The following is a 22,655-nucleotide window of genomic DNA, read 5'->3' on the forward strand; positions in this document are numbered from 1 at the left end:
GGCGCCGCACAGCCAATCGGCGGCTGCCACACTGCGGCCCGAGCCGGGCTAGGGGGTTGGGACCTTCGGCTGCAGGTCCGCCTGGGCCAGACGCGCGATCGCAGGCTGAGGGTACGTGGTTGCCGGCCCGGTCTCCACAGTCCCCACCGAGCCCCGACCCTCCTGGCGGCCCCCTCGCCTTACCTCGTCGCCATGCGCCTCCGCCGCCTAGCGCTGTTCCCAGGCCTGGCGCTGCTCCTCGCCGCGGCCCGCCTCGCTGCTGCCTCCGATGTGCTGGAACTCACGGACGACAACTTCGAGAGTCGCATCACCGACACGGGCTCTTCTGGCCTCATGCTCGTCGAGTTCTTCGCCCCCTGGTGAGGCCACTCAGCCGGGGCGGGAGAGGGGCGGCCGGGTGGGCAGGGGGCGAAGGCGCGGGAACGGTTGGGCCTACGCAGCGTCGGCGCCCTCCATCATTCCGGAGAGCCCGGCTGCGGCCGGCAGGTTTTCCGCCCACGGAGACCCGAGCTGCCTCGCCGAGAGCGGAGAAGTCGGTGCTGAGCCTCCTGGAAGCGAGAGCCGAGAAGGAGAAAGCGAAGGCCCCTCTCGCGCAGGGCCACATCCTTACCTCGGTGCTCCTGCGGCACTTCCTATTTGCAGAGGGTTTAACCACCCCCTCCCCCCCAGCTTCGATGGTGTCTTTAGAGTTTCTGCGTGAGTCAGTGCTTACTGTTTTCTGTTCTACAGACTAGGCTTCGCGAGGCCTTATATTGGAACCTAACGTTTCACCAAATGCAGAGGCCCTGCGCCCCCAGGGTACTTCCTTTCTTCTTGCCCCAGGCAGCCGTTGGTTTCTAGCCAAGGTCACTCAAGTGGCTGCAGAATGGTCATTTGTGCTTTCTTAAGGCAGGCAGTTATTTTGTCCATCGCCTGGTGCACACTTTCTTCGTTCAACTGATGCTTCTCAGCACCAGCAGAATTCAGTTAGAGTAGATGGACAGAGTAATTCCACCAGAAGCTGTCTAAATGGTCACTTTCAATTAGGATTTCTGGAAAATGCCAAAGAAGACCCCAATGAGAAAGTAAGCAGTGTTGGAGAAATACTCCACTTAAGGGTGACTGAACTAGGATGTAAGTTCCTTAGGATACAGCTGACTGGGGGTGGGGGTGGGGAGAGAGCAAATAGAATTTCTGGCTCAGGAAACCTGAATGTTGGCTTTTTTTTTTTTAACCCCAAGATATTTATCATAGCAAACAATCATTATCTTAACGCTGGTGACGGCTCAGTATAACCATGCTAATTACAGTACTTAATTTTTCTCCTGCCACAGTGACCCTTAATTAAAAACTATTTGTATTAAGAAGTCTAAGTAAAAGAAAGTTAGTGGATAACTTGCATTTACTTTTGTCAGTAACTCTGGTCTTCACTCTACAGGGGCTCAGCCGACTTGAGGGTACACTAGAAATCCTGTAATGAAGACCACCTGAACCAGAAGGGTGTGCTTAACAACACATTTTCAACTTCTGATAGACTTTGCATCTAGGGTGTTCCCTCAACTAACTGGCAGTACTGGTTACACATCACAGGTGGTCTTTATACATCTCTAGAACTCACATTCTCTCAGAAACAACTGGTCTCAATCACATAACAATGCTGTTGACTTTGAGGGGGGTGTTCCTGTAATTAGAATGGCTGTATGGAGCCCTATCAAAACTGGGAGGTGCCTCTGTGACTAGAGGGGTCAATATGAAGTGAATTGCTGGAGAATTGTGGGCTATCAGACTGTTAGTTTAAAGATTTTTATTTTTACAATTGAGGTGTTTTCTGCTACTTTAAGGGCTTCCCTGGGGGCGCTAGTGGTAAAGAGCCGGCCTTCCAATGCAGGAGATACAAGAGACTCTGGTTCAGTCCTTGGGTCAGGAAGATTCACTGGAGGAGGGCATGGCAACCCACTCCAGTATTCTTCTCTGGAGAATCCCTTGGACAGAGGAGCCTGGCCGACTGTAGTCCATGGGGTTGCACAGAGTGGGACATGGCCGAAGAGCCTCAGCACGCATGCACATGCTACTTGCTTCCCTAAGACCTGCACAGCCCATTGTGCACTAAACTGTCCCTAAAGTTGGGTGGACCTCTGCTGTGGTGTCACCTTTTAACTGGTCTGGAAGGTAAAGAGTCATCCTCCGTAATGCCTGCAGGAAGGATCAGTTTGCTGAATGAGTAATTTGGAATCAAGGAAGTTACCTGTTGATGATGTCCTTATTTCTTCACATTCAGCTATTTTTATTTATTAATATTTTAGCTGAAAATATTTTCCAGCTGCTATTATTCCTTTGTACTCTTGTTACATGCAAGATAGGAACAGTTAAAGAATGCTTGTTAAGGGACCTCCCTGGTGGTCCAGTGGCTAAGACTCCATGCTCCCAATGCAGGGGCCCTGGGTTTGATCCCTGGTCAGGGAACTTGATCCCACATGCCACAACTAAGACCCAGTGCAGCCAGATAATTAAATAAAAACTTAAAAAAAAAAAAAGAATGCTTGTTAAGAGTAAAATGGACCTGTTTTGAGCAAGTTGTTTTTCTCTTTTGTCTTAGGGTATTGTTTCCACTTTCGTTTTACAAGTGAAAGTGACAAGATATCTTTGCAGCTGATTCTGTAGCCTAATATTTCCATTATGGAGTCATCATCTATGTAATTTGGAAGAATGGGAGTATCTGAATTTCTGTGGGAATAAATAGAACTATTTAAATGTGATAATTTCTGAAAATTACTGGTCAGTGTGAAGTTTTACGTCTTCAGCATCTGCGTGTGTTGTAGGTTTGTGCCCTGTCCTCTGGGGCAGTAGTATTAATTAATGATACTTGATACTGTTTTTATAGATAGAGAAAAAGACTACGTGGATAGTATAAAGTGGAATAGTTAATATTTTTCTTACACATACTGATTTCTTTCCTTGGAATTCCCTCCCCCTCTCCCTCCCCAGTTTGGTCTTTTCAATAGGATTTAGCTCAGTAGTTAATGTCTTACTTCTCTGGACCACTAACTGGTTGCTCCCTCTATTAGGACCTAATAATACTATCACCCCTGCCAGACTGATGTTTCTACAGGGTGAGGACTATATCAGTTTTTCTTCTGTCAAAAGCTAAAATAGCATATGGCACATTGCAGTCATGAAGTAATGGTTGTTGGGTGAATATATGTTGGGATTCCTAATTTAAACTACCTGGATTAGTTGCTAGGTAGCATCCCTGAAGGTGAATGGGATTATTTGTGTTTTAGTATTATCCAGTAGTAGGTGAAAGAAGTAGTGGTAAAACTTGATGATCACCTTCAAAATCCACCTAAATTCTATTCCTGATGAATTTTAAAGAGGCAGTCTCCTCCACTGGAACTTGTCAGACAGGTCCTTCCTTTGGGTATTTGATGATATTGTGGATAGCAGCAGTGCTTAAGGCAGCGGTTTTCAGTCCCAGCCCAGTCCCTCTGATTATCTCCTGGATTCCCAGAGGAATCATTCAGTAAGTCCCAGGGTGGTGCCTCAGCACAGGGTTTTGGGGTTTTTTTTTTTTTTTTTAATGCTTAATTGATATTTTGTATATGCATCTGTGTTGAGACCCACTGCTGCTACTACTGCTGCTGCTAAGTCGCTTCAGTCGTGTCTGACTCTGTGCGACCCCATAGACAGCAGCCCACCAGGCTTCCCCATCCCTGGGATTCTCCAGGCAGAACACTGGTGTGGGTTGCCATTTCCGTCTCCAATGCATGAAAGTAAAAAGTGAAAGTGAAGTCACTCAGTCGTATCTGACTCTTATTGACCCCATGGACTGCAGCCTTCCAGGCTCCTCCGTCCATGGATTTTCCAAGCAAGAGTACTGGAGTGGGGTGCCATTGCTTTCTCCGTGAGACCCACTTGTCTGGCCTAATTATTTTATACTATTCTCTTCCGATGTTTAAAGGTAGCTGAAGTGAAACTGTTCATAAATCTGTTGCCTCATTCTTTTTGGACAATTACTACATATGTATTCAACAGAAATCTCTTAATACATATAACACATTTGTTGTCTCTTATAAAAAAAAAAAGCCCTTTGTAGTTCTCTTGAATCAATCATTCTTACCAGTAATTTTACTTTTGCTCTACTATTCCCTTCTGTAAAATACCTTATCCTGTCCTGTATGAAGCCTTAAATCTTTAAGACCCAGATCAGTTCCTTAACACACATTCATTTTTAACCTTTGCACCCTCGTATTATGTTCCCAGAAGCCTAGATTTCTCAGCTAATTTGGTTATTTTATTAAATCAGTTGGGGTTTGTGTATTTTTGTTACAATGCACGTGCATGAATTTTTTTAATATATTATGGAATACAGAGGATATAATGAGTAATACCATATTTTATGTCTCACAAAGTGAGAAATGCTACCACTGAAACCATGATGTGATTGCAAGACATATCCCAGTTTCTGATGTTCTAATGCAGTAAAATGTGCATCTGTGAAATACAGTATAAGGAATACCATTAATTCACCACCTGCCCAGTCTGAAAAATAAAGCGAGTACAGTTGAAGTTTCCTGTGTGCCCTTTCCCCATGTTACACACTTCCTTGTCCTGAATTTGGTTTTTATCATTTGGTTCTTCTATATTTTTAGTAAATATGTCTGTGACCCTAGTTCTGTTCAGTCACTCAGTCATGTCTGACTCTTTGCAACCCCATGGACTGCTGTACGCCAGGCTTCCCTGTCCTTCACCAACTGCCGGAGCTTCCTCAAACTCATGTCCATCGATTTGGTGATGCCATCCAACCATCTCATCCTCTGTTGTCCCCTTCTGCCTTCAATCTTTCCCAGCATCAGGGTCTTCTCCAGTGAGTCAGTTCTCATCAGATGGTCAAAGTATTGGGAGCTTCAGCTTCAGTCATTCAAATGAATATTCAGGGTTGATGTCCTTTAGAATTGACTAGTTTGATCTCCTTGCAGTCAAAGGGACCCTCCAAGAGTCTTCTCCGACACCACAATTCAGAAGCATCAATTCAGTGATGCTGCTGCTGCTAAGTCACTTCAGTTGTGTCCGACTCTGTGTGACCCCATAGATGGCAGCCCACCAGGCTCCCCTGTCCCTGGGATTTTCCAGGCAAGAACACTGGAGTGGGTTGCAATTTCCTTCTCCAGTGCATGAAAGTGAAAAGTGAAAGTGAAGTCATTCAGTCGTGTCTGACTCTTAGCAGCCCCATGGACTGCAGCCCACCAGGCTCCTCCGTCCATGGGATTCTCCAGGCAAGAGTACTGGAGTGGGTTGCCATTGCCTTCTCCATCAGCGACCCTAAGCAACATCTAATGTTATAGTTTTTTTTTAATATTACTCTCTTTCTCTGTCAGCTTTCTAGTGATTATTTTTGAGTAGGACTTCTATGGACCTTGAAGAATATAAATTATTTTGTTTTAAACAAGTTTTGAGGGGCAAAGTGTTTCAGAGTTACTTATTCATCCATTACTAAGTAAAATGTGTGACTTTTGGTTGTGGAATATGTCAGCTCAAATTTCTTCTTTGCTTCCTTCCTTACGTTTTCTGATTCTATTTTTGCTGTCTGAGGGGAGGTCAAAGAACTACGCACCTTCTCTAAGGCATCGCTCTGCAACCTGTTGGTTTTTGAAGAGATGGTATAAGGCGGTGCTAGCTGTGTACTGATACACCGCTCCCCACAGTGCAAGTACAGTGTGCCTAAGGGGTTGATAGGGCGTCTGGGCAGAGGAGCAGGTGTTATAATGGCCCTCTGGGAAAATACTCTAATTGACACAATGCTTTATCCTCATGAGCTGTTATAGTCAGGTGAACTGTGTAGCCATAAAAATCAGGCTTGCTCCTTAGGTACATCTTTTAGATTCTTTCCCATTATAGGTTATTACAAGATATTGAATATAGTTCCCTGTGCTATACGGTAAGCCCTTACTTACCATATAGTATTGTGTATGTGTTAATTCCAGATTCCCAGTTTATCCCCCCACCCCCATTGCACTTTTAATTGAGAGGATAGATGGTGTTCTGGACTGAGCCAGTCCTATAGAGTAGATCACAGGCTTGAGATGATAGTACCTTTACTTCTGAGAGATCTGATTAACCTTATCAGTACTGGATGTTGTTCAGATGATGTGTTTTCTTTTGGAAGCAGCTATTAGTCAAAAGCAGTAGTATAATTTGAAGTCCTTCCTAGAGAAACATAATTAACAAACTTACAGGATATATAAGCTTTTTCTTTAATATATTTACATAGGTGTGGACACTGCAAAAAGCTTGCCCCAGAGTATGAAGCTGCAGCTACCAGATTAAAAGGAATAGTCCCATTAGCAAAGGTGAGTATAGGCAAATTCTTCATTAAAGGAAACAAAGTATTTTAAATAGTAACTGGTTAACAATTAACATTGATTTTCTTTGTTCATAATTGCTAAGAAGAGAGAAAAGGAGGTTCTGGGCAAATACACAACTGACTGTTGATTATGGGTTTGAAAGATTAAAAGTGGTGAAACTAAGGGAAATACTGGCATAAGAAAAAAGTAAGATATATTGTGAATAAGAAGGGGCAAATATGGAAAGTAAAATTACAGTAGACAAGGTTAGAGGAAAATTATCATTGAGTAAATGAGTTCCCTAAATTACCATACGCTAGTCACAGTGATGGGAATAGGAAGAAGACAAGAGGATGTTACGTGAGTAACTGGTCAACTGTAAACTTAGTATTTGCTTTTAAAGTAATGCTTCCAGAATTTTGTCATTGTTGTGTTGCAAACTCCTAGTTGCTCCAGTCTAAAAGTTCATATCTTACCAGCCTCAAGTAAATAATTTGTACCTGTATAGGGCTGTTTTTGAAAACTGATTTTTTTTTTTTTTTTTAATTTATTACTTTGGCTGCACTGGGTTTTAGTTGCAGCACGTGGGATCTAGTTCCCTGACGAGGGATCGAACCCAGGCCTCCAGCGTTGGGAGCATGGACTCTTAGCCACTGGACAACCAGGGAATTCCTGAAAGCTACTTTTAATCCTGATGTTCTATGGCAACTTGCCATAGAAAAAGAGTTCAGTGCTTGCTTCGGCAGTACATATACTAAAATTGGAACGATACAGAGAGGATTAGCATGGCCCCTCCTGTGCAAGGATGACACCCAGATTCTTGAAGCGTTCCATATTTTTTTACATTACCATATGTAAAATGGATAGCCAACAGGAATTTGCTGTGTGGCTCAGGAAACTCATACAGGGGCTCTGTATCAACCTAGAGGGGTGGGATGGGGAGGGAGTTTCAAAAAGAAGGGGATACATGTATACCTATGGCTGATTAATGTTGAGGTTTGACAGAAAACAGCAAAATTCTGTAAAGCAATTATCTTTCAATAAAAAATAAGTTAATTTTAAAAAGAAAAAGAGTTTCTGTCATGACTTTGTTCCTGCCTCATGTAGCTGTAGCCTACGTTACTGTAGATACTTTACTTTTTTGAACGTCAGTTTATGTTAAGGCATTGGGATCATTCCTCAGAATCTTGTGTAGGTTAAATGAGGAAATATATGCAAAGTGCTGGCCGCATTACCTTGCTTAGAAGAAGTGGCTAAATAGATGGAAAATTGTTTTTCGTCTTCCTGGTAGGTCTCACTGGATCTATCTGTCAAGTTTTAGTTTAGCCCAGATTCAGACTAGCTCAGGGAGCTTGTTTAAATATCAGTACCTTTGCTAATAACCATTTGTGACTTGCTAAATCAAATTATACCCCACCTGATGGTGATATATCAATCCATACATCCCATTGATGATAATCATTATCAAAGTAAGCCACTATTACTAATTTAAGTGATTTATCTCTCGCATATTCTGAGGGTCAGGGAAAGGGTAGAAAACATTGCTTTAGACAATAGAGACTCCCAGGGTAGAATTTAAATAGTCATTTGTGCATTTTATATGAGGCCCAGGAATCTAAATTTTAGAGTTCCTGTTAGGTGGTTCTGATGTAGCTAGACCAACACCAGACTGCCTTTAAAATCGAGTGTCTGTGGTATGTGTGTCAAGAATTGCTTGATATTTTGATTTGACCACTCTTCATGTTTTGGGAATGTGGGAAAAGCCTGCAGCAGGCTTTTGGATAACAAATGTTTCATGTATTTTCATCTTTAGGTGGATTGTACTGCCAACACGAACACCTGTAATAAGTATGGAGTGAGTGGATATCCAACCCTGAAGATATTTAGAGATGGTGAAGAATCAGGTGCCTATGACGGGCCTAGGACTGCCGGTAAGGAACCTGAATTACGTTTTGGAAACTGGAACTCTTTGGGGCCTCTCTTCTTTGTAGTGGAAATGCCATTTTCTATACAACATACTTAAAAATTCCTCATCTAAGAAGTCAGTTTGGACACTTGACAAAAGACTTCTTTAACTGAACAGATTATGTAAGTAATATAGAAAATACTTGAGGTTGATTTATAAGGTTTACCAGGCATTTTTTTATTTGACAAATATTTATTGAGTACTGACTCTGTGCTAGATACTATAGTATGATGCCCAGAGTTTATTGATGAACAAAGCAGCCATGGTTCTCACTCATGATGCTTACATTCTGGGCAATGAAGGCAGCACACAGGTTTAAAAATATACATATGTAGATAACCACATCACATCCATCAGGATAACTACTACTAAAAAAGAAAAGAACAAGTGTTGGCAAGGATGTGGCGAAATTGGAACTCTTGTAAATATTGGTGTGAACTTGACATAAAATAGTGCATGCAGCCACTATGGAAAACAGCACAGCGGTTCCAAAAAAAATAAAAATACAATTACTGTATGATCCACCGGTTCCACTTCTGAGTATATACTTAAAAGAATTAAAAGCAGAGTCTGGAAGAATTATATAAAAATTGTATATAATACAATGGAATATTATTCAGTCTTAAAAAGTTAGTTCTGATATGCTGTGACATGGGTGAACCTTGAAAACATGCTAAGTGAGATAAGCCAGTCACAAAAAGACAAATACTGTGTCATTCCACTTGTATGAAATTCCTTTGAGTAGTTAGTTTCCTAGAGACAGAGTAGAATGTGCTTCACAAGGGTGGGGAGTTGTTTATAATGAATAGACTTTCATTTTTGCAAGATGAAAGCAATTCATTTCTGCAGTCTGGAGATTAGTTGAACAATGGTGTGAATGTACTTGATGCCACAAAACTATATACTTTAAAATGGTTAAAATGGCAGATTTTATACTATGTATATTTTACCACAATTTTAAAAGTGTGTATGCCATATTATTATACACATCAATAATCTGTATGGATAAGATAAATTCAGTTAGTCATAAGAGCATTAAAAAGGAGAAAAATAAAACTGTACGATGTGATAGTGATTGGGGGTGGGAGTACCACGTTATTATAGCGGTGATTAGGGAGGTAACCTTTGAGGTGAATGCTCGGAAGGAGCTAGCCATGAGAATATGTGGACCAGAGCTTTCCAGGCAGAGGGAAAACGTGCAAAAAGACCCTAAGACATCACTGAGCTTGATGTGTTCAAAGGCAGAAGGACCTTGTGGCTGGAGTATAATTAGCAAGGATGACAGGAGAGGTTTGGGAGGTAAGTAGTTTGGCCCTGTTGGTAGGGCCCATAATGGATGAGAAAATATATTTTGGACAGTTTGATCTTGAGTCTTAACAATTGACTGGGCATATTTTAACAGCTAAGAGGAAGGTTCGCTCAGTTTGGGCATTTTAGGTGACGTGGAATTTTTTCAGCATGTATGATTGTTACTTGTACACAAAGCTCTACATAACATGGCCCCTGCCTAACTCAAATGTCACCTCAAGACTGTTTGACTTTAGGGCCTTGTCCTGGTTGTGTTCACAGTCTGAGATCATCTTCCCCCATGTTTGCATGGCTTGACTTTTTTTGTCATTCAGATCCTGGCTTAAATTTCACTTCCCAGGGAATTGCCTGGTGGTACACTGGTGCTTTCACAGCTGGGACCTGGGTTTAATCCCTGGTCAGGGAACTAAGATTCCACAAACTGGGTAGTATGCCATGCCCCACCAAATTCTCTTTCTACCAGACTATCAAACCTAAAGTAGCCAGCCAGTCATATACTTAACAGCCTCTTCATTCTCTGCATAGCACTGGTTACTATCTAATATATATATTTTAATATTCTTTATTTAATTTGTTAGCTGTGCTGGATCTTAGTTGCAACTCGTGGACTTCTGAGTTGCAGGATGCATGCGGGATCTGGTTCTCCAACCAGGGATCGAACTCCCTGCATTGGGAGCCAGAGTCTTAACCACTGAACTACCAGGAAAGTCCCACTATCTGATATTTTAAATTGCTTACTTATTTGGGGATTTAGTTGGATATTTACTTATATTGTAAGCTCCAGGAGATCAGTAATAAACTGGTTGCTCAGTACTCCCATTATACCTCTCAGAGAATTGTAAATACTCAGGGAAAAAAGTAACACTTTTCATCATACCCCTGAGGTAAAGTTCTTTGTCTGGGGAGGCCTTACAAATAGCTGTGAAAAGAAGAGAAGCAAAAAGCAAAGGAGAAAAGGAAAGATATAAACATTGAATTCAGAGTTCCAAAGAATAGCAAGAAGAGATAAGAAAGCCTTCTTCAGCGATCAGTGCCAAGAAATAGAGGAAAACAACAGAATGGGAAAGACTAGGGATCTCTTGAAAAAAATCAGAGATACCAAAGGAACATTTCATGCAAAGATGAGCTCAATAAAGGACAGAAATGGTATGGACCTAACAGAAGCAGAAGATATTAAGAAGAGATGGCAAGAATACACAGAAGAACTATACAAAAAAGATCTTCATGACCCAGATAATCACGATGGTGTGATCACTGACCTAGAGCCAGACATCCTGGAATGTGAAGTCAAGTGGGCCTTAGAAAGCATCACTACGAACAAAGCTAGTGGAGGTGATGGAATTCCAGTTGAGCTATTCCAAATCCTGAAAGATGATGCTGTGAAACTGCTGCACTCAATATGCCAGCAAATTTGGAAAACGCAGCAGTGGCCACAGGACTGGAAAAGGTCAGTTTTCCTTCCAATCCCAAAGAAAGGCCATGCCAAAGAATGCTCAAACTACTGCACAATTGCACGCATCTCACACGCTAGTAAAGTAATGCTCAAAATTCTCCAAGCCAGGCTTCAGCAATATGTGAACCGTGAACTTCCTGATGTTCAAGCTGGTTTTAGAAAAGGCAGAGGAACCAGAGATCAAATTGCCAACATCCGCTGGATCATGGAAAAAGCAAGAGAGTTCCAGAAAAACATCTATTTCTGCTTTATTGACTATGCCAAAGCCTTTGACTGTGTGGATCACAATAAACTGTGGAAATTTCTGAAAGAGATGGGAATACCATGATCTGTCTCTTGAGAAATTTGTATGCAGGTCAGGAAGCAACAGTTAGAACTGGACATGGAACAACAGACTGGTTCCAAATAGGAAAAGGAGTTCGTCAAGGCTGTATATTGTCACCCTGTTTATTTAACTTATATGCAGAGTACATCATGAGAAACGCTGGACTGGAAGAAACACAAGCTGGAATCAAGATTGCCGGGAGAAATATCAATAACCTCAGATATGCAGATGACACCACCCTTATGGCAGAAAGTGAAGAGGAACTCAAAAGCCTCTTGAAAGTGAAAGTGGAGAGTGAAAAAGTTGGCTTAAAGCTCAACATTCAGAAAACGAAGATCATGGCATCCGGTCCCACCACTTCATGGGAAATAGATGGGGAAACAGTGTCAGACTTTATTTTTCTGGGCTCCAAAATCACTACAGATGGTGATTGCAGCCATGAAGTTAAAAGACACTTACTCCTTGGACAGTTATGACCAACCTAGATAGCATATTCAAAAGCAGACACATTACTTTGCCAACAAAGGTTCGTCTGGTCAAGGCTTTGGTTTTTCCTGTGGTCATGTATGGATGTGAGAGTTGGACTGTGAAGAAGGCTGAGTGCCGAAGAATTGATGCTTTTGAACTGTGGTGTTGGAGAAGACTCTTGCAAGTCCCTTGGACTGCAAGGAGATCCAACCAGTCCATTCTGGAGGAGATCAGCCCTGGGATTTCTTTGGAAGGAATGATGCCAAAGCTGAAATTCCAGTACTTTGGCCACCTCATACGAAGAGTTGACTCATTGGAAAAGACTCTGATGCTAGGAGGGATTACGGGCAGGAGGAGAAGGGGACGACAGAGGATGAGATGGCTTGATGGCATCACTGACTCGATGGACGTGAGTCTGAGTGAACTCCGGGAGTTGGTGATGGACAGGGAGGGCTGGCGTGCTGCGATTCATGGGGTCGCAAAGAGTCGGACATGACTGAGCAACTGATCTGATCTGATCTGATAGTAATTACTGTCCCTTTGCAGGCCAAAGAATTGTTACCTGATTCAGTGTACCTATTTTTAGAATGTATTCCTTTACCTTCTGGTTGCTGCACACAGGCTTTTTCTACCTAGTGCTGGGGTTCCTCTCTAGCTGTGATGCACAGGCTTCTCGGCGCATGAGCGCGGGGCCCTACGCACAGGGGCTCAGTAGCTGCGGCTCTTGGCCCTCAAGCATGCAGGCTTTAGTAGTTGTGGTGCATGGGCTTACTTGCTCCTCAGCATATGGGATCTTCCCGGACAAGGAACCAAACCCTTGTCCCCTGCATTGGCAGGTGGATTCTCACCTACTCTACCACCAGAAGATGACATTTTGAGTGAAGACCTAAAGGAGGAGGAAGTGAGGAAGGAAGCCAGGTGGTTATCTGAAAGACTGAGGCAGTGAACAGCGTGCACAAGGGCATCGTTTATGTTGTAAACACTTCACTACATTACTGGTAGGGATATAAATAAGTACTGTCTATTTGGGAGCCAGTTAAACAGTTATAAATGCATGTCCTCTTTTTGACCCAGTGAATCCACTTTTAGGAATTACCCTATAGATACACTCAATCATGTGTAAAAGGACAGTAGTACAAAGGTTGTTTATGGCAGTATCATAGCAGCAAGAAATTGGAAACAAATGTTCATCAATTGTGGCTGGTTAAATAAATTATGTTACATCCATACAGTGAAATACTATGTGGCAATAAAGGAGATTGAGATAACTCTTTATGTTTATTGACGTAATTATCTCTAAATTGTGTTAAATGGCAAAAACAAAATACAGAACAGCATATGTGTATGCTGTCTTTAGAGGAGCAAAGAAGTATGTCTGCAGGGATATATAAGAAGCTGACATTTTATCCTGTGGGGAGGAGACTGGGTAACTAGGGACAGGAAGAAAACGTCACTATGTATGTTTTTTTAACCTTTCCAACTTTAAATCATGTGAATGGTTGGTTACTTTTCAAAAATTATAAATTTGTGTTGCTATAATCTTTTGTCTTTTAAGATGGAATTGTCAGCCACCTGAAGAAACAGGCTGGACCAGCTTCAGTACCTCTCAAGTCTGAGGAAGAATTTGAAAAGTTCATTAGTGATAAAGATGCTTCTGTGGTGGGTAAGTAGCAAGTTTGATTGTGCCACAAAATTGGCAACATGGTTTCAAAAGTCCTCTAAATCTAAGTAAACAATCAAGTTAAAACTGTTTAGGAAGCCTTGTGGGCAGTTAAAAGACAACTCGCAAAACTAGGTCAGCATTACTATTAATGTAATATGGGGGGAAAGTGGTTTTATTTGAGTGGCTTGGTATTCTTACAGATGTAAAGATTTAGTCAAAGAACTAAAAGAGGAATAGCTTTAGTTTTTCCTGTTACTTCTTAAACTCCTGAGATTTAACTCAAATAATAATATAAGACTGAAAATGGGGTTTTAAAGGGGGAGGGTATAGATAAATGATAAACCTCTGTAGCTGCTACTTCACAGTTGTAGAGGAATTTACAATTTAAGATTGAATTGCTGGCTTTGTGTGTATTTTTACAGCAATCTTTGGTTTTTCAGATGTTATCATATCTCATTATTTTTAAAATAACTTGAAGCAGTTAAACACATTCTACATCTTGAGTGTTCTTTGTTTTGTTTTAAATGTGTTGTATAATACATTTGACTTAAATTTAAACATACAGTTTTGTGCTTCTCTTAATCTCCTCGTTATTGTAATAAAACTGATTTTCTGGCAGTAGAGGATGGTTTAAGTTTGACCAAAGTCACTTCTTATCCGGATTTTATTCATTCTGTGTATGTATGTGTGTTTTATTTATTTAGGCTGTTCTCCGTCTTTGTTGCTATGTAGACTTTTCTCTAGTTTTTCCTCTAGTTGCGGGCACTACTCTCTGGTTACGGCGCAAGGACTTCTCATTGCAGTGTCTTCTCTTGCTGCAGAGCATGGGGTCTAGGGCACTCGAGCTTTAGTAGTTACGGTTCTCAGGCTCCAAAATTCAGGCTCAGTAATTGTGGTGTGTAGGCCTGGCTGCTCTGCGGCACGTGGGAGCTTCCTAGCCTAAGGATCGAACCCATGTCCCCTGCATTGTATGTGGATTCTTTACCTCTTTGCCACCTGGGAAGCCCTGAGTCTGTATTTTTTACAAGGAGTTAAACCATAAGTTGACATTTAATAAACACTTTACTACATTTGAAGTTCTAAAGATATAAGACATAGAAAAAATATGGTGAATTAATTTACATTGTATTTTGACATACTGCCTGATTTACTCCTCTGACACCTAAAATAGTCCCTGAAGCACTAAGGAGTTAAGCAATATGCTCAAAATTTTCAACTGTGAAAAACTAGAATTAAGACTTGAACCCTGACAAATTATCTCCCTCAGCTTCCTCAAGAACATTTTTTTTAAGGGTAGAGAAAGAATTGTTATCCTAAATATTTTGTTGAATATCCTCAGTAGTCATGGCAAAGCAGAACTGATCCTTCCTATCTTGCTTTGCTTATCCATAATAAAGGCTTTGAAGAATAGAGGAGTTCTAAAGTTTTGAATATGTCTCAGCACTTACTGTTTCTTCCTTGTGTTTGATGTTTTCTGTATAGGTTTTTTCAAGGATTTATTCAGTGAAGCTCACTCTGAGTTTCTAAAAGCAGCCAGCAACTTGAGGGATAACTACCGGTTTGCACACACCAATATTGAATCTCTGGTGAACAAATATGATGATGATGGAGAGTAAGTAACTGAGTTGAATGCCCTTGTAGATATACATCTTGACCAAGTACTATTGTGTGAACTGGTGTTGGTTTTTTTTTTTTTTTTTTAAGATTATTTTTTAATCTTTTGGCCATGCCTCATGGCATACGGGATCTTAGTTTCCCAATCAGGGATCAAATCCAGCCCCCTGCATTGAAAGGTGGAATCCTACCCACTGGACTGGACTGAACTGGTGGTTTTTAAGCCTAGTTTTTCCAAAAGCTTTATTGAGCACATATTAGGCAGTAAGCTAAGTTCTGGAAACTGTTGCTGCCCTTGAGGGGCATCTAGTAGCAGGAGATAGTAAATATATTTAAAAATACAAGTGTCAGTGAGCATTACAGGTATTGTGATAGAAATTAGGCAGAGTACCAGAAGTACATAGGAGGGATCAGGAGTAGTATCAGGGGAAAAAAAATCATAGAGAAACTGACTCTTGAGGTGTATCTTGAAAGATAAATTTTTCTGGGCAGGTTATGGTGGGGGATAAAGATTATTCCATGTAGAGCAGCAGGAGGGAAGGCCTTGAGATGTGAAATAACCTAGGTGTGTTGGAACCTGTATTACTGCTGAAGTATTGTTCATAGATGAGGTCATTGTGAAAGGTAAGATTGGAGAGGTCAGCAGAGACCAAATTAGAGAAGACCTAAGTGCCATACAGAAAAATGTAGATTTTATCTTTTAGACATTTGAGAGCCATTGAAAGACTTTGAGCTAGAGAGTAATGTGATGAATTTTGTGTTTCAGAGGAAAAGTCACTGGCACTCATATAGTGGAGGTTTGAAAGGGGAGGGATGGCAAGGCAGTCAAGAGAGTCTAAGAGTGGCACACAAGGAGGTTAAGCTTTACACGCTATACGTGGCAGAACTAGGGTAGAACCTTGGCTGCTAGATGATCTGGCTGCAAAGTTGTTGGGCTTTGCCATGAGGCTCTATGCTCATTAAGCACACTACATATCAGCTTGTTAACCTTAGATTTGTTCACTGTGTCCGCCTCTCACACTTGCCATTAAAGGTGGCGATCAGCCTCTGATCAGAAGTCTTATTTAGAAGACCTTATGAGAACGGTGTCCTAAGGCCTTCATGTGTATCCCAATGCCATATCGTCATTAAAGATCATATCTGGAACTGATTTCAATTTTTTGACAGCAGCTGCTCTGAAACTTGGTCAGTCAGTCAGTTCAGTCGCTCAGTCGTGTCCGACTCTTTGCGACCCCATGAATTGCAGCATGCCAGGCCTCCCTGTCTATCACCAATTCGCGGAGTTCACCCAAACTCATGTCCATCGAGTCGGTGATGCCATCCAGCCATCTCTTCCTCTGTCGTCCCCTTCTCCTCCTACCCCCAGTCCCTCCCAGCATCAGAGTCTTTTCCAATGAGTCAACTCTTCGCATGAGGTGGCCAAAGTATTGGGGCTTCAGCTTTAGCATCTGTCCTTCCAAAGAACACCCAGGGCTGATCTCCTTTAGAATGGACTGGTTGGATCTCCTTGCAGTCCAAGGGACTCGCAAGAGTCTTCTCCAACACCACAGTTCAAAAGCATCAATTCTTCGGTGCTCAGCCTTCACAGTCCAACTCTCACATCCATACATGACCACAGGAAAAACCATAGCCTTGACAAGATGGACCTTTGTTGGCAAAGTAATGTCTCTGCTTTTGAATATGCTATTTAGGTTGGTCATAACTTTCCTTCCAAGGAGTAAGTGTCTTTTGATTTCATGGCTGCAATCACCATCTGTAGTGATTTTGGAGCCTCCAAAAATAAAGTCTGACACTGTTTTCCCCATCTATTTCCCATGAAGTGATGGGACCAGATGCCATGATCTTCGTTTTCTGAATGTTGAGCTTTAAGCCAACTTTTTCACTCTCTTCTTTCACTATCATCAAGAGGCCAACACTGCTTTAAAAAGTATAAGTCTTAGATTTAGATTCTTGGTTGCCCAGCATGTTTGTATTAGGTCCTTTTTCACTATGTAGTTTCCCTGTATGCTATGAAAATACCTGTGTTTTAAAATTGACATAAAGTTCATAGTTAATGTTGGAAGAGTTGAGAGGGGGCTATAAGGACTTAAAGGTGCTGACACCTAGCCCCAAACAAATGATATAACTATATATGGGTGTGTATAGTATGGAGAGGAGGAATGAATTGAAGGGGAAGCAAAAGCAAGAGGAAAGATATTAATGGTTAGAACAGTGATATTTTCTGGGAATGTTTGTATTAGATACAAATCTGTGACTCAGAACCAAATTGGGGTTCGGTGTTAGCTGAATAAAAGAGTAGAAAGTAAAAAGGAATTTCCTTCAAATGTTCAGTGGAATGAGGAAAACTTGGCTTAGGGAGAGAGGCGCAAAGTATTACCAGCAAGGGAAAATTACGTAAACTGGATTTACTGGGATAGAAAAATCTAGAACCAAAAAATTTCTACTGATTTCAACCTAAACATTATAATCATATAGAATTATACCTATAGAATTTCTATAACTGGAAGGGATCTTAACTATATTTTCTCTATTGAAGTAATTTTCTTACTATATGGGAAAGTTGAATTTTCAAGTCGAGTGTCAGGGCAAGGTACCTTCCAATAAGAGCAAGTTCTACTTTCTCTTATTTGTACATATTAGGGCTTTGGGGTAAGTTGGGTACTTTTTTCTGTTGTTTTTAAAGGTTTGGAAATTATCTACTCTAACCCCCTTTTGTACTGATGTAAAAGCTGAAGCGCTGAAGAATTAAACTGATAGCTGGCCCAAGATCTTTGAAGTTAGTTGGTAGAACAAGAATTAGAACTAAGGTCTCCTAACTTTCCAACCTAGGTTTATTAAAACCAATTTTTGCACTTGAGATTAAAGCGGTAAGCTCCTTAGCGTTGATGAGAGGATCATGTTGTAGATAGTTTGAGCTTTAAATAATAAAAGATGGGAGATAGTTCTTCTGCTTTCTACCTACTAAATTTTTTTTTTTTAAGGGGTATCACCTTGTTTCGTCCTCCCCATCTGACGAACAAGTTTGAAGACAAGACTGTGGCATATACAGAACAGAAAATGACCAGTGGGAAGATTAAAAGATTTATTCAGGAAAACATGTGAGTACATCTTTATACTTTTTTTGGCCTTTCTTGGCTTCATTTTAGTTTTTTTAAATCTTGATTATTAAGCATACTATCAGTTACTTAATGTTAATTTCATAATATAGATAAAAACCTGCCAAATTTGATGATGGATTCTGTCATTTCAGTTTTGGTATCTGCCCTCACATGACAGAAGACAATAAAGATTTACTACAGGGCAAGGATTTACTCATCGCTTACTATGATGTGGACTATGAAAAGAATGCTAAAGGTTCCAACTACTGGAGAAACAGGTAATAAGAATAATTTTTCCCCTTTGTAGACAAGTTTACACAGTACATAAACAGTTTCTTCTAACTATCCTGTTACCATGTGTGATCATTTGAAGCTATAAGGACAAATAAACTATTTCCAAAAACTATTGGGCATATCTTCCATAGGTGTTTCTTTGCCTTATGACACAGCTGATTCCTGCCCTCCCAGAAAAGATGCAAATGCCATCTAAAATGTCCTTTAACACATTGTGCCTTGTTGCCCATTGAGACCCTCAGTGCACTTGATCCTTAGAGATTTTCATTCTGGATTAGTTATTAATGCCTGCAGTATTTTATATTATATAATATGGCAGCATTCAGTGGGAATGGACTGTTTGCTTGAATACCACTAGTTTGGCAGTGAAGTTCAGTAGGACATCGGAGTACACCATAATCCTATGTCAGTGCACAAGAATACAAGTTCAGACTGATTCCAGAGGGCTGCAGGGACTCTTAAATGTTGCTTTCTACTTTCTTGCTTCTTGGTTTCAGGAGTGATTTACCATCCTGGTGTACTCGTGGCATAAATCTTCCTTGTTTCCCACAGAGTAATGATGGTGGCAAAGAAATTCCTGGATGCTGGGAAGAAACTCCATTTTGCTGTAGCTAGCCGTAAAACCTTTAGCCATGAACTTTCAGATTTTGGCTTGGAAAGCACTACTGGAGAGATTCCTGTTGTTGCTGTCAGAACCGCAAAAGGAGAGAAGTTTGTCATGCAGGAGGAGTTCTCGTGAGTTACAAGTTAGCGTGGGTTTGGCATTTGATTCTGCAAAGACACCGTTGAAGCCTTAGACGCTACTGAGGATGTATAAAGAAGAACATTGGAATGTGAAGCTAGGTTAAGACCCATGACTGTTGTTTTTCTCAATTAGTTATAGATATATTTTTAAGGATCATGATTCTTAATAAATTTTGAAAAGCAAAAAAGATGGCAGCTTGGAATTCTTACATGACTATTTCCACCCTGCCATTAAATATAGTAAATAGAGAACACTAGATAGCCTCTTTGAGACTGATGTAATTTCAGACCAAACCAGTCCCCTCCCATCCCTACAGAATGTCTTTGTTCTTGGAATACCACATTGGCCTAAAGTAAACTCAGGAAATTGGAGACATCTTAAGACAAAACCAGACAGTTTTGACCATCACCTTCTGAGACTTCGGGAGATTAAAACAGGAGAAAATTTTCCTGTGAGTGAAGCCAGTAAAACAAGATACGATAAATAGGCTCTGTTCTCCAGAGCAACAAAGTAAGACCTGGTTCTTTCGCAGAATTGAATTTCCAGAAGGACCGATGTGTTCTTCTTTCTCTGACCTTTCTAATCCACAAAGAACACACTAGAAATACAAGAAGGTGGTGGTTTCTTATTCAGTCTGTAGTTCTGCATATTGAGAAATGAGGGCTCCCTCTTTTTTTTTTTTTTTTTTAACTTCCAGTTACTTCCTAGGGTTGAAACTTAAGCTAAAACAGAAACAATTAAGCTAAAGTGGAAACTATTCTAAAAAACTGCCTTTAGTTCTCTCATTGGTGGGAGTATGTTCACAAGCTCATCCTTGCCTTTCTAATACCAGGCGTGATGGCAAGGCTCTTGAGAGATTCCTTGAGGATTACTTTGACGGCAACCTGAAGAGATACCTGAAGTCTGAGCCTATTCCCGAGAGCAATGATGGGCCTGTAAAGGTGAGGGGCTCACAGGGTCCTCAAACCCCTACACAGCTGCCTCTCCTCACTTTTTTATTCCCAAAATGCTGGGTCTAAGTGAAGACGAGGTTGGCTATTGAGTTTCTGTTTTTGTTTGTCCTTACCTCTCTCATCATAAATTAAGCATTGGCAGAGCTCATAATGCTTAATAGGGGAATTTTATGATATTTTATTAGGGCTCGGTGACTCTTTGGGACAGAACAAGCTAACCCCTGAGAGTAGTTTTAACATTGTTGCTGTAAGATTATTTTAAGGAAGAGTTGGGTAGCACTTGTTCCCTGTGATTTCTTGAACTTAGTCTGATAGGTGACAGACATGGGAGTGAGTTGCTTTCTGGGGAAATGGTAATATCTTAATAAAGCCTGTAAGTGCAAGTTGGGTTTCAATAATGTATTTTCAGTGGCAACACAACCAATTTGAGAGGGATTGAGTCCAGAAACAAATACAGCTCATGAATGTATTCAACTGGCCTTACCAACTAAAGAATATTCTGTGTTTTCCAGGTAGTGGTAGCAGAGAATTTTGATGAAATAGTGAATAATGAAAATAAAGATGTGCTGATTGAGTTTTATGCTCCTTGGTGTGGTCACTGTAAGAATCTGGAGCCTAAATATAAAGAACTGGGAGAGAAGGTAAGTGTGAAGTATATTATACAGTTGAATTTGAGTTGGAAGTTAGCATTGGCTATTGATTAATAGTCAGAACTGTTTAATTAGTTCAGAACTTAGGCACTGGTGGATTTTCTTTCAGCTGTCTCCTATGTGCTGTCTCCTGACTGCACTCTGAGCCTACTCAGTGCCTTAGATACCTGCTTTAACTTTCCACTCCTCAGACTCAATCTAGATTATGATTAAAAGTACCTTGGCTTCTGAATTTGGTAATGGCTTATATGAATTCATTATATTCCTCCATCTTAAATCACTTGTCTTAGCTGATGTCTTCCTTAGGCCAGGTAATTTTGCAGGTGTCTGTATATAGTCTTAATATGTAGGAACCAAGAGAGAAAAGGGAAGTTTATGGGAAGTTTGATACTTGTGAAAGTATCACTACTCTTTCCATCTCAGCAGCAAAACCTATCCAGCTGTTAATGGTTTTAAGTCCTAAATTGACTGTGTCCCTCTGTCACTGAAAACTTGAAACTTTTAAAGACCTAACCTTTTTATTAACAGCTCAGAAAAGATCCAAATATTGTCATAGCCAAGATGGATGCTACAGCCAACGATGTGCCTTCTCCATATGAAGTCAGAGGGTAAGTAGATTAAAAGCTAGTTAAAGTGTCTAGGCAATTGATAGGAAAAGATGAGCTTGTAAGCCATGTTTATATTGGGCATGGCTTGGAGAGTCCTCTTTTCCAGTTGAACACAGAACCACCAGTGCCTTCCTGGCTTCAAGTTTCTGCAGCATGGGCCCTCGTGACTGCCCCAGCCCTTGTGAGCGCTCATATTCCTGTGTTCTAATAGGGTGTAACTTCGTCACTGATGGACAATAGTATCTGGTCAGATTAGAAATCATGAAGAAAAGTTATTCCTAGAAACAGTTATTAGGAAAGTGTACATTAGAATTACTCTGAAATTTTATCAACTCTTTCTTCTTTTCCCAGTTTTCCTACCATCTACTTCTCTCCAGCCAACAAGAAGCAAAATCCAAAGAAATATGAAGTAAGTGCATCGTCTTATCTTCCCACAAATACAGACACACACATACAGATCCAGTTCTTTAACTGAGTTTATATAAGTAGAAACTCAACTCTCATGGTCAATATATGTGGTTGCTAATGTGCTTTTTAAAATACAAAAGGCTTCCTATTGAGGGGGGAGAAAATCCACAGTTTTTTAAAAGGTTAAATTTTCAGAGTTATCTTTCTGTTTTCAGGGTGGCCGTGAATTAAGTGATTTTATTAGCTATCTAAAGCGAGAGGCTACAAACCCCCCTGTAATTCAAGAAGAAAAACCCAAGAAGAAGAAGAAGGCACAGGAGGATCTCTAAAGCAGCAGCCAAACATCATACCACTTTGTCAAAGGACTTTTCCACCAGAGATGGGAAAACCAATGGGGAGGACTGGGACCCGTATGGAATTACTGCCTCTCAGGGCTGAGAGGGCAGAATGGTTATAATCTGAGTCCTGTTAAATTTTCTCTAAACTGTTTCTTAGCTGCACTGTTTATGAAAATACCAGAACCAGTTTATGTTTGTGGTTTTGGGAAAAATTATTTGTGTTGAGGGGAATGTTGTGGGGGTGGGGGGAATTGAGTTGGGGGGTTATTTTCTAATTTTTTTTGTACATTTGGAACAGTGACAATAAATGCGCCCCCTTTATACTGTCTTTTCTCCATGAGGTGGGAAACCAAAGGTTCTCTAGACCAGCACTGTCCAGTAGAACTTTATGCTATGATAGAAATGTTCTATAATCTTCATTGCCTAATACCTATTGCTGTTGAG

At 40.8% G+C, this 22,655-nt stretch overlaps 2 protein-coding genes and 1 non-coding gene across 3 annotated transcripts in view; all 3 read left to right on the plus strand.

Annotated features, from left to right (window-relative positions):
• SERF2 (small EDRK-rich factor 2) overlaps positions 1–22,655 on the plus strand; it is a 202,927-nt gene that overhangs the window by 158,448 nt on the left and 21,824 nt on the right. The window lies entirely within an intron of this gene.
• Positions 54–22,217, plus strand: PDIA3 (protein disulfide isomerase family A member 3). Its single transcript, XM_055556265.1, has 13 exons — positions 54–359; positions 6,248–6,326; positions 8,134–8,251; positions 13,396–13,503; positions 14,986–15,115; positions 18,099–18,215; positions 18,368–18,493; positions 19,062–19,244; positions 20,087–20,195; positions 20,720–20,848; positions 21,386–21,465; positions 21,817–21,874; positions 22,089–22,217. Exons 1-13 carry the CDS (start codon positions 193–195, stop codon positions 22,200–22,202), a joined length of 1,518 nt encoding a protein of 505 aa, XP_055412240.1. The 5' UTR covers positions 54–192; the 3' UTR covers positions 22,203–22,217.
• Positions 7,051–7,160, plus strand: LOC129634671 (U6 spliceosomal RNA). The gene has a single exon (XR_008705840.1). It is a non-coding gene; the product is annotated as a U6 spliceosomal RNA (small nuclear RNA).

The sequence above is a fragment of the Bubalus kerabau genome, chromosome 19 (genome assembly GCF_029407905.1).
Source record: "Bubalus kerabau isolate K-KA32 ecotype Philippines breed swamp buffalo chromosome 19, PCC_UOA_SB_1v2, whole genome shotgun sequence".
Classification (NCBI taxonomy): domain Eukaryota; kingdom Metazoa; phylum Chordata; class Mammalia; order Artiodactyla; family Bovidae; genus Bubalus; species Bubalus kerabau.

Coding starts and splice junctions, on each gene's coding strand:
- PDIA3 (XM_055556265.1), top strand. CDS start 193: ATGCGCCTCCGCCGCCTAGCGCTGTTCCCAGGCCTGGCGCTGCTCCTC. Junction 8,252..13,395: donor TGACGGGCCTAGGACTGCCG/GTAAGGAACCTG, acceptor TTGTCTTTTAAG/ATGGAATTGTCAGCCACCTG. Junction 15,116..18,098: donor AAATATGATGATGATGGAGA/GTAAGTAACTGA, acceptor TTTTTTTTTAAG/GGGTATCACCTTGTTTCGTC.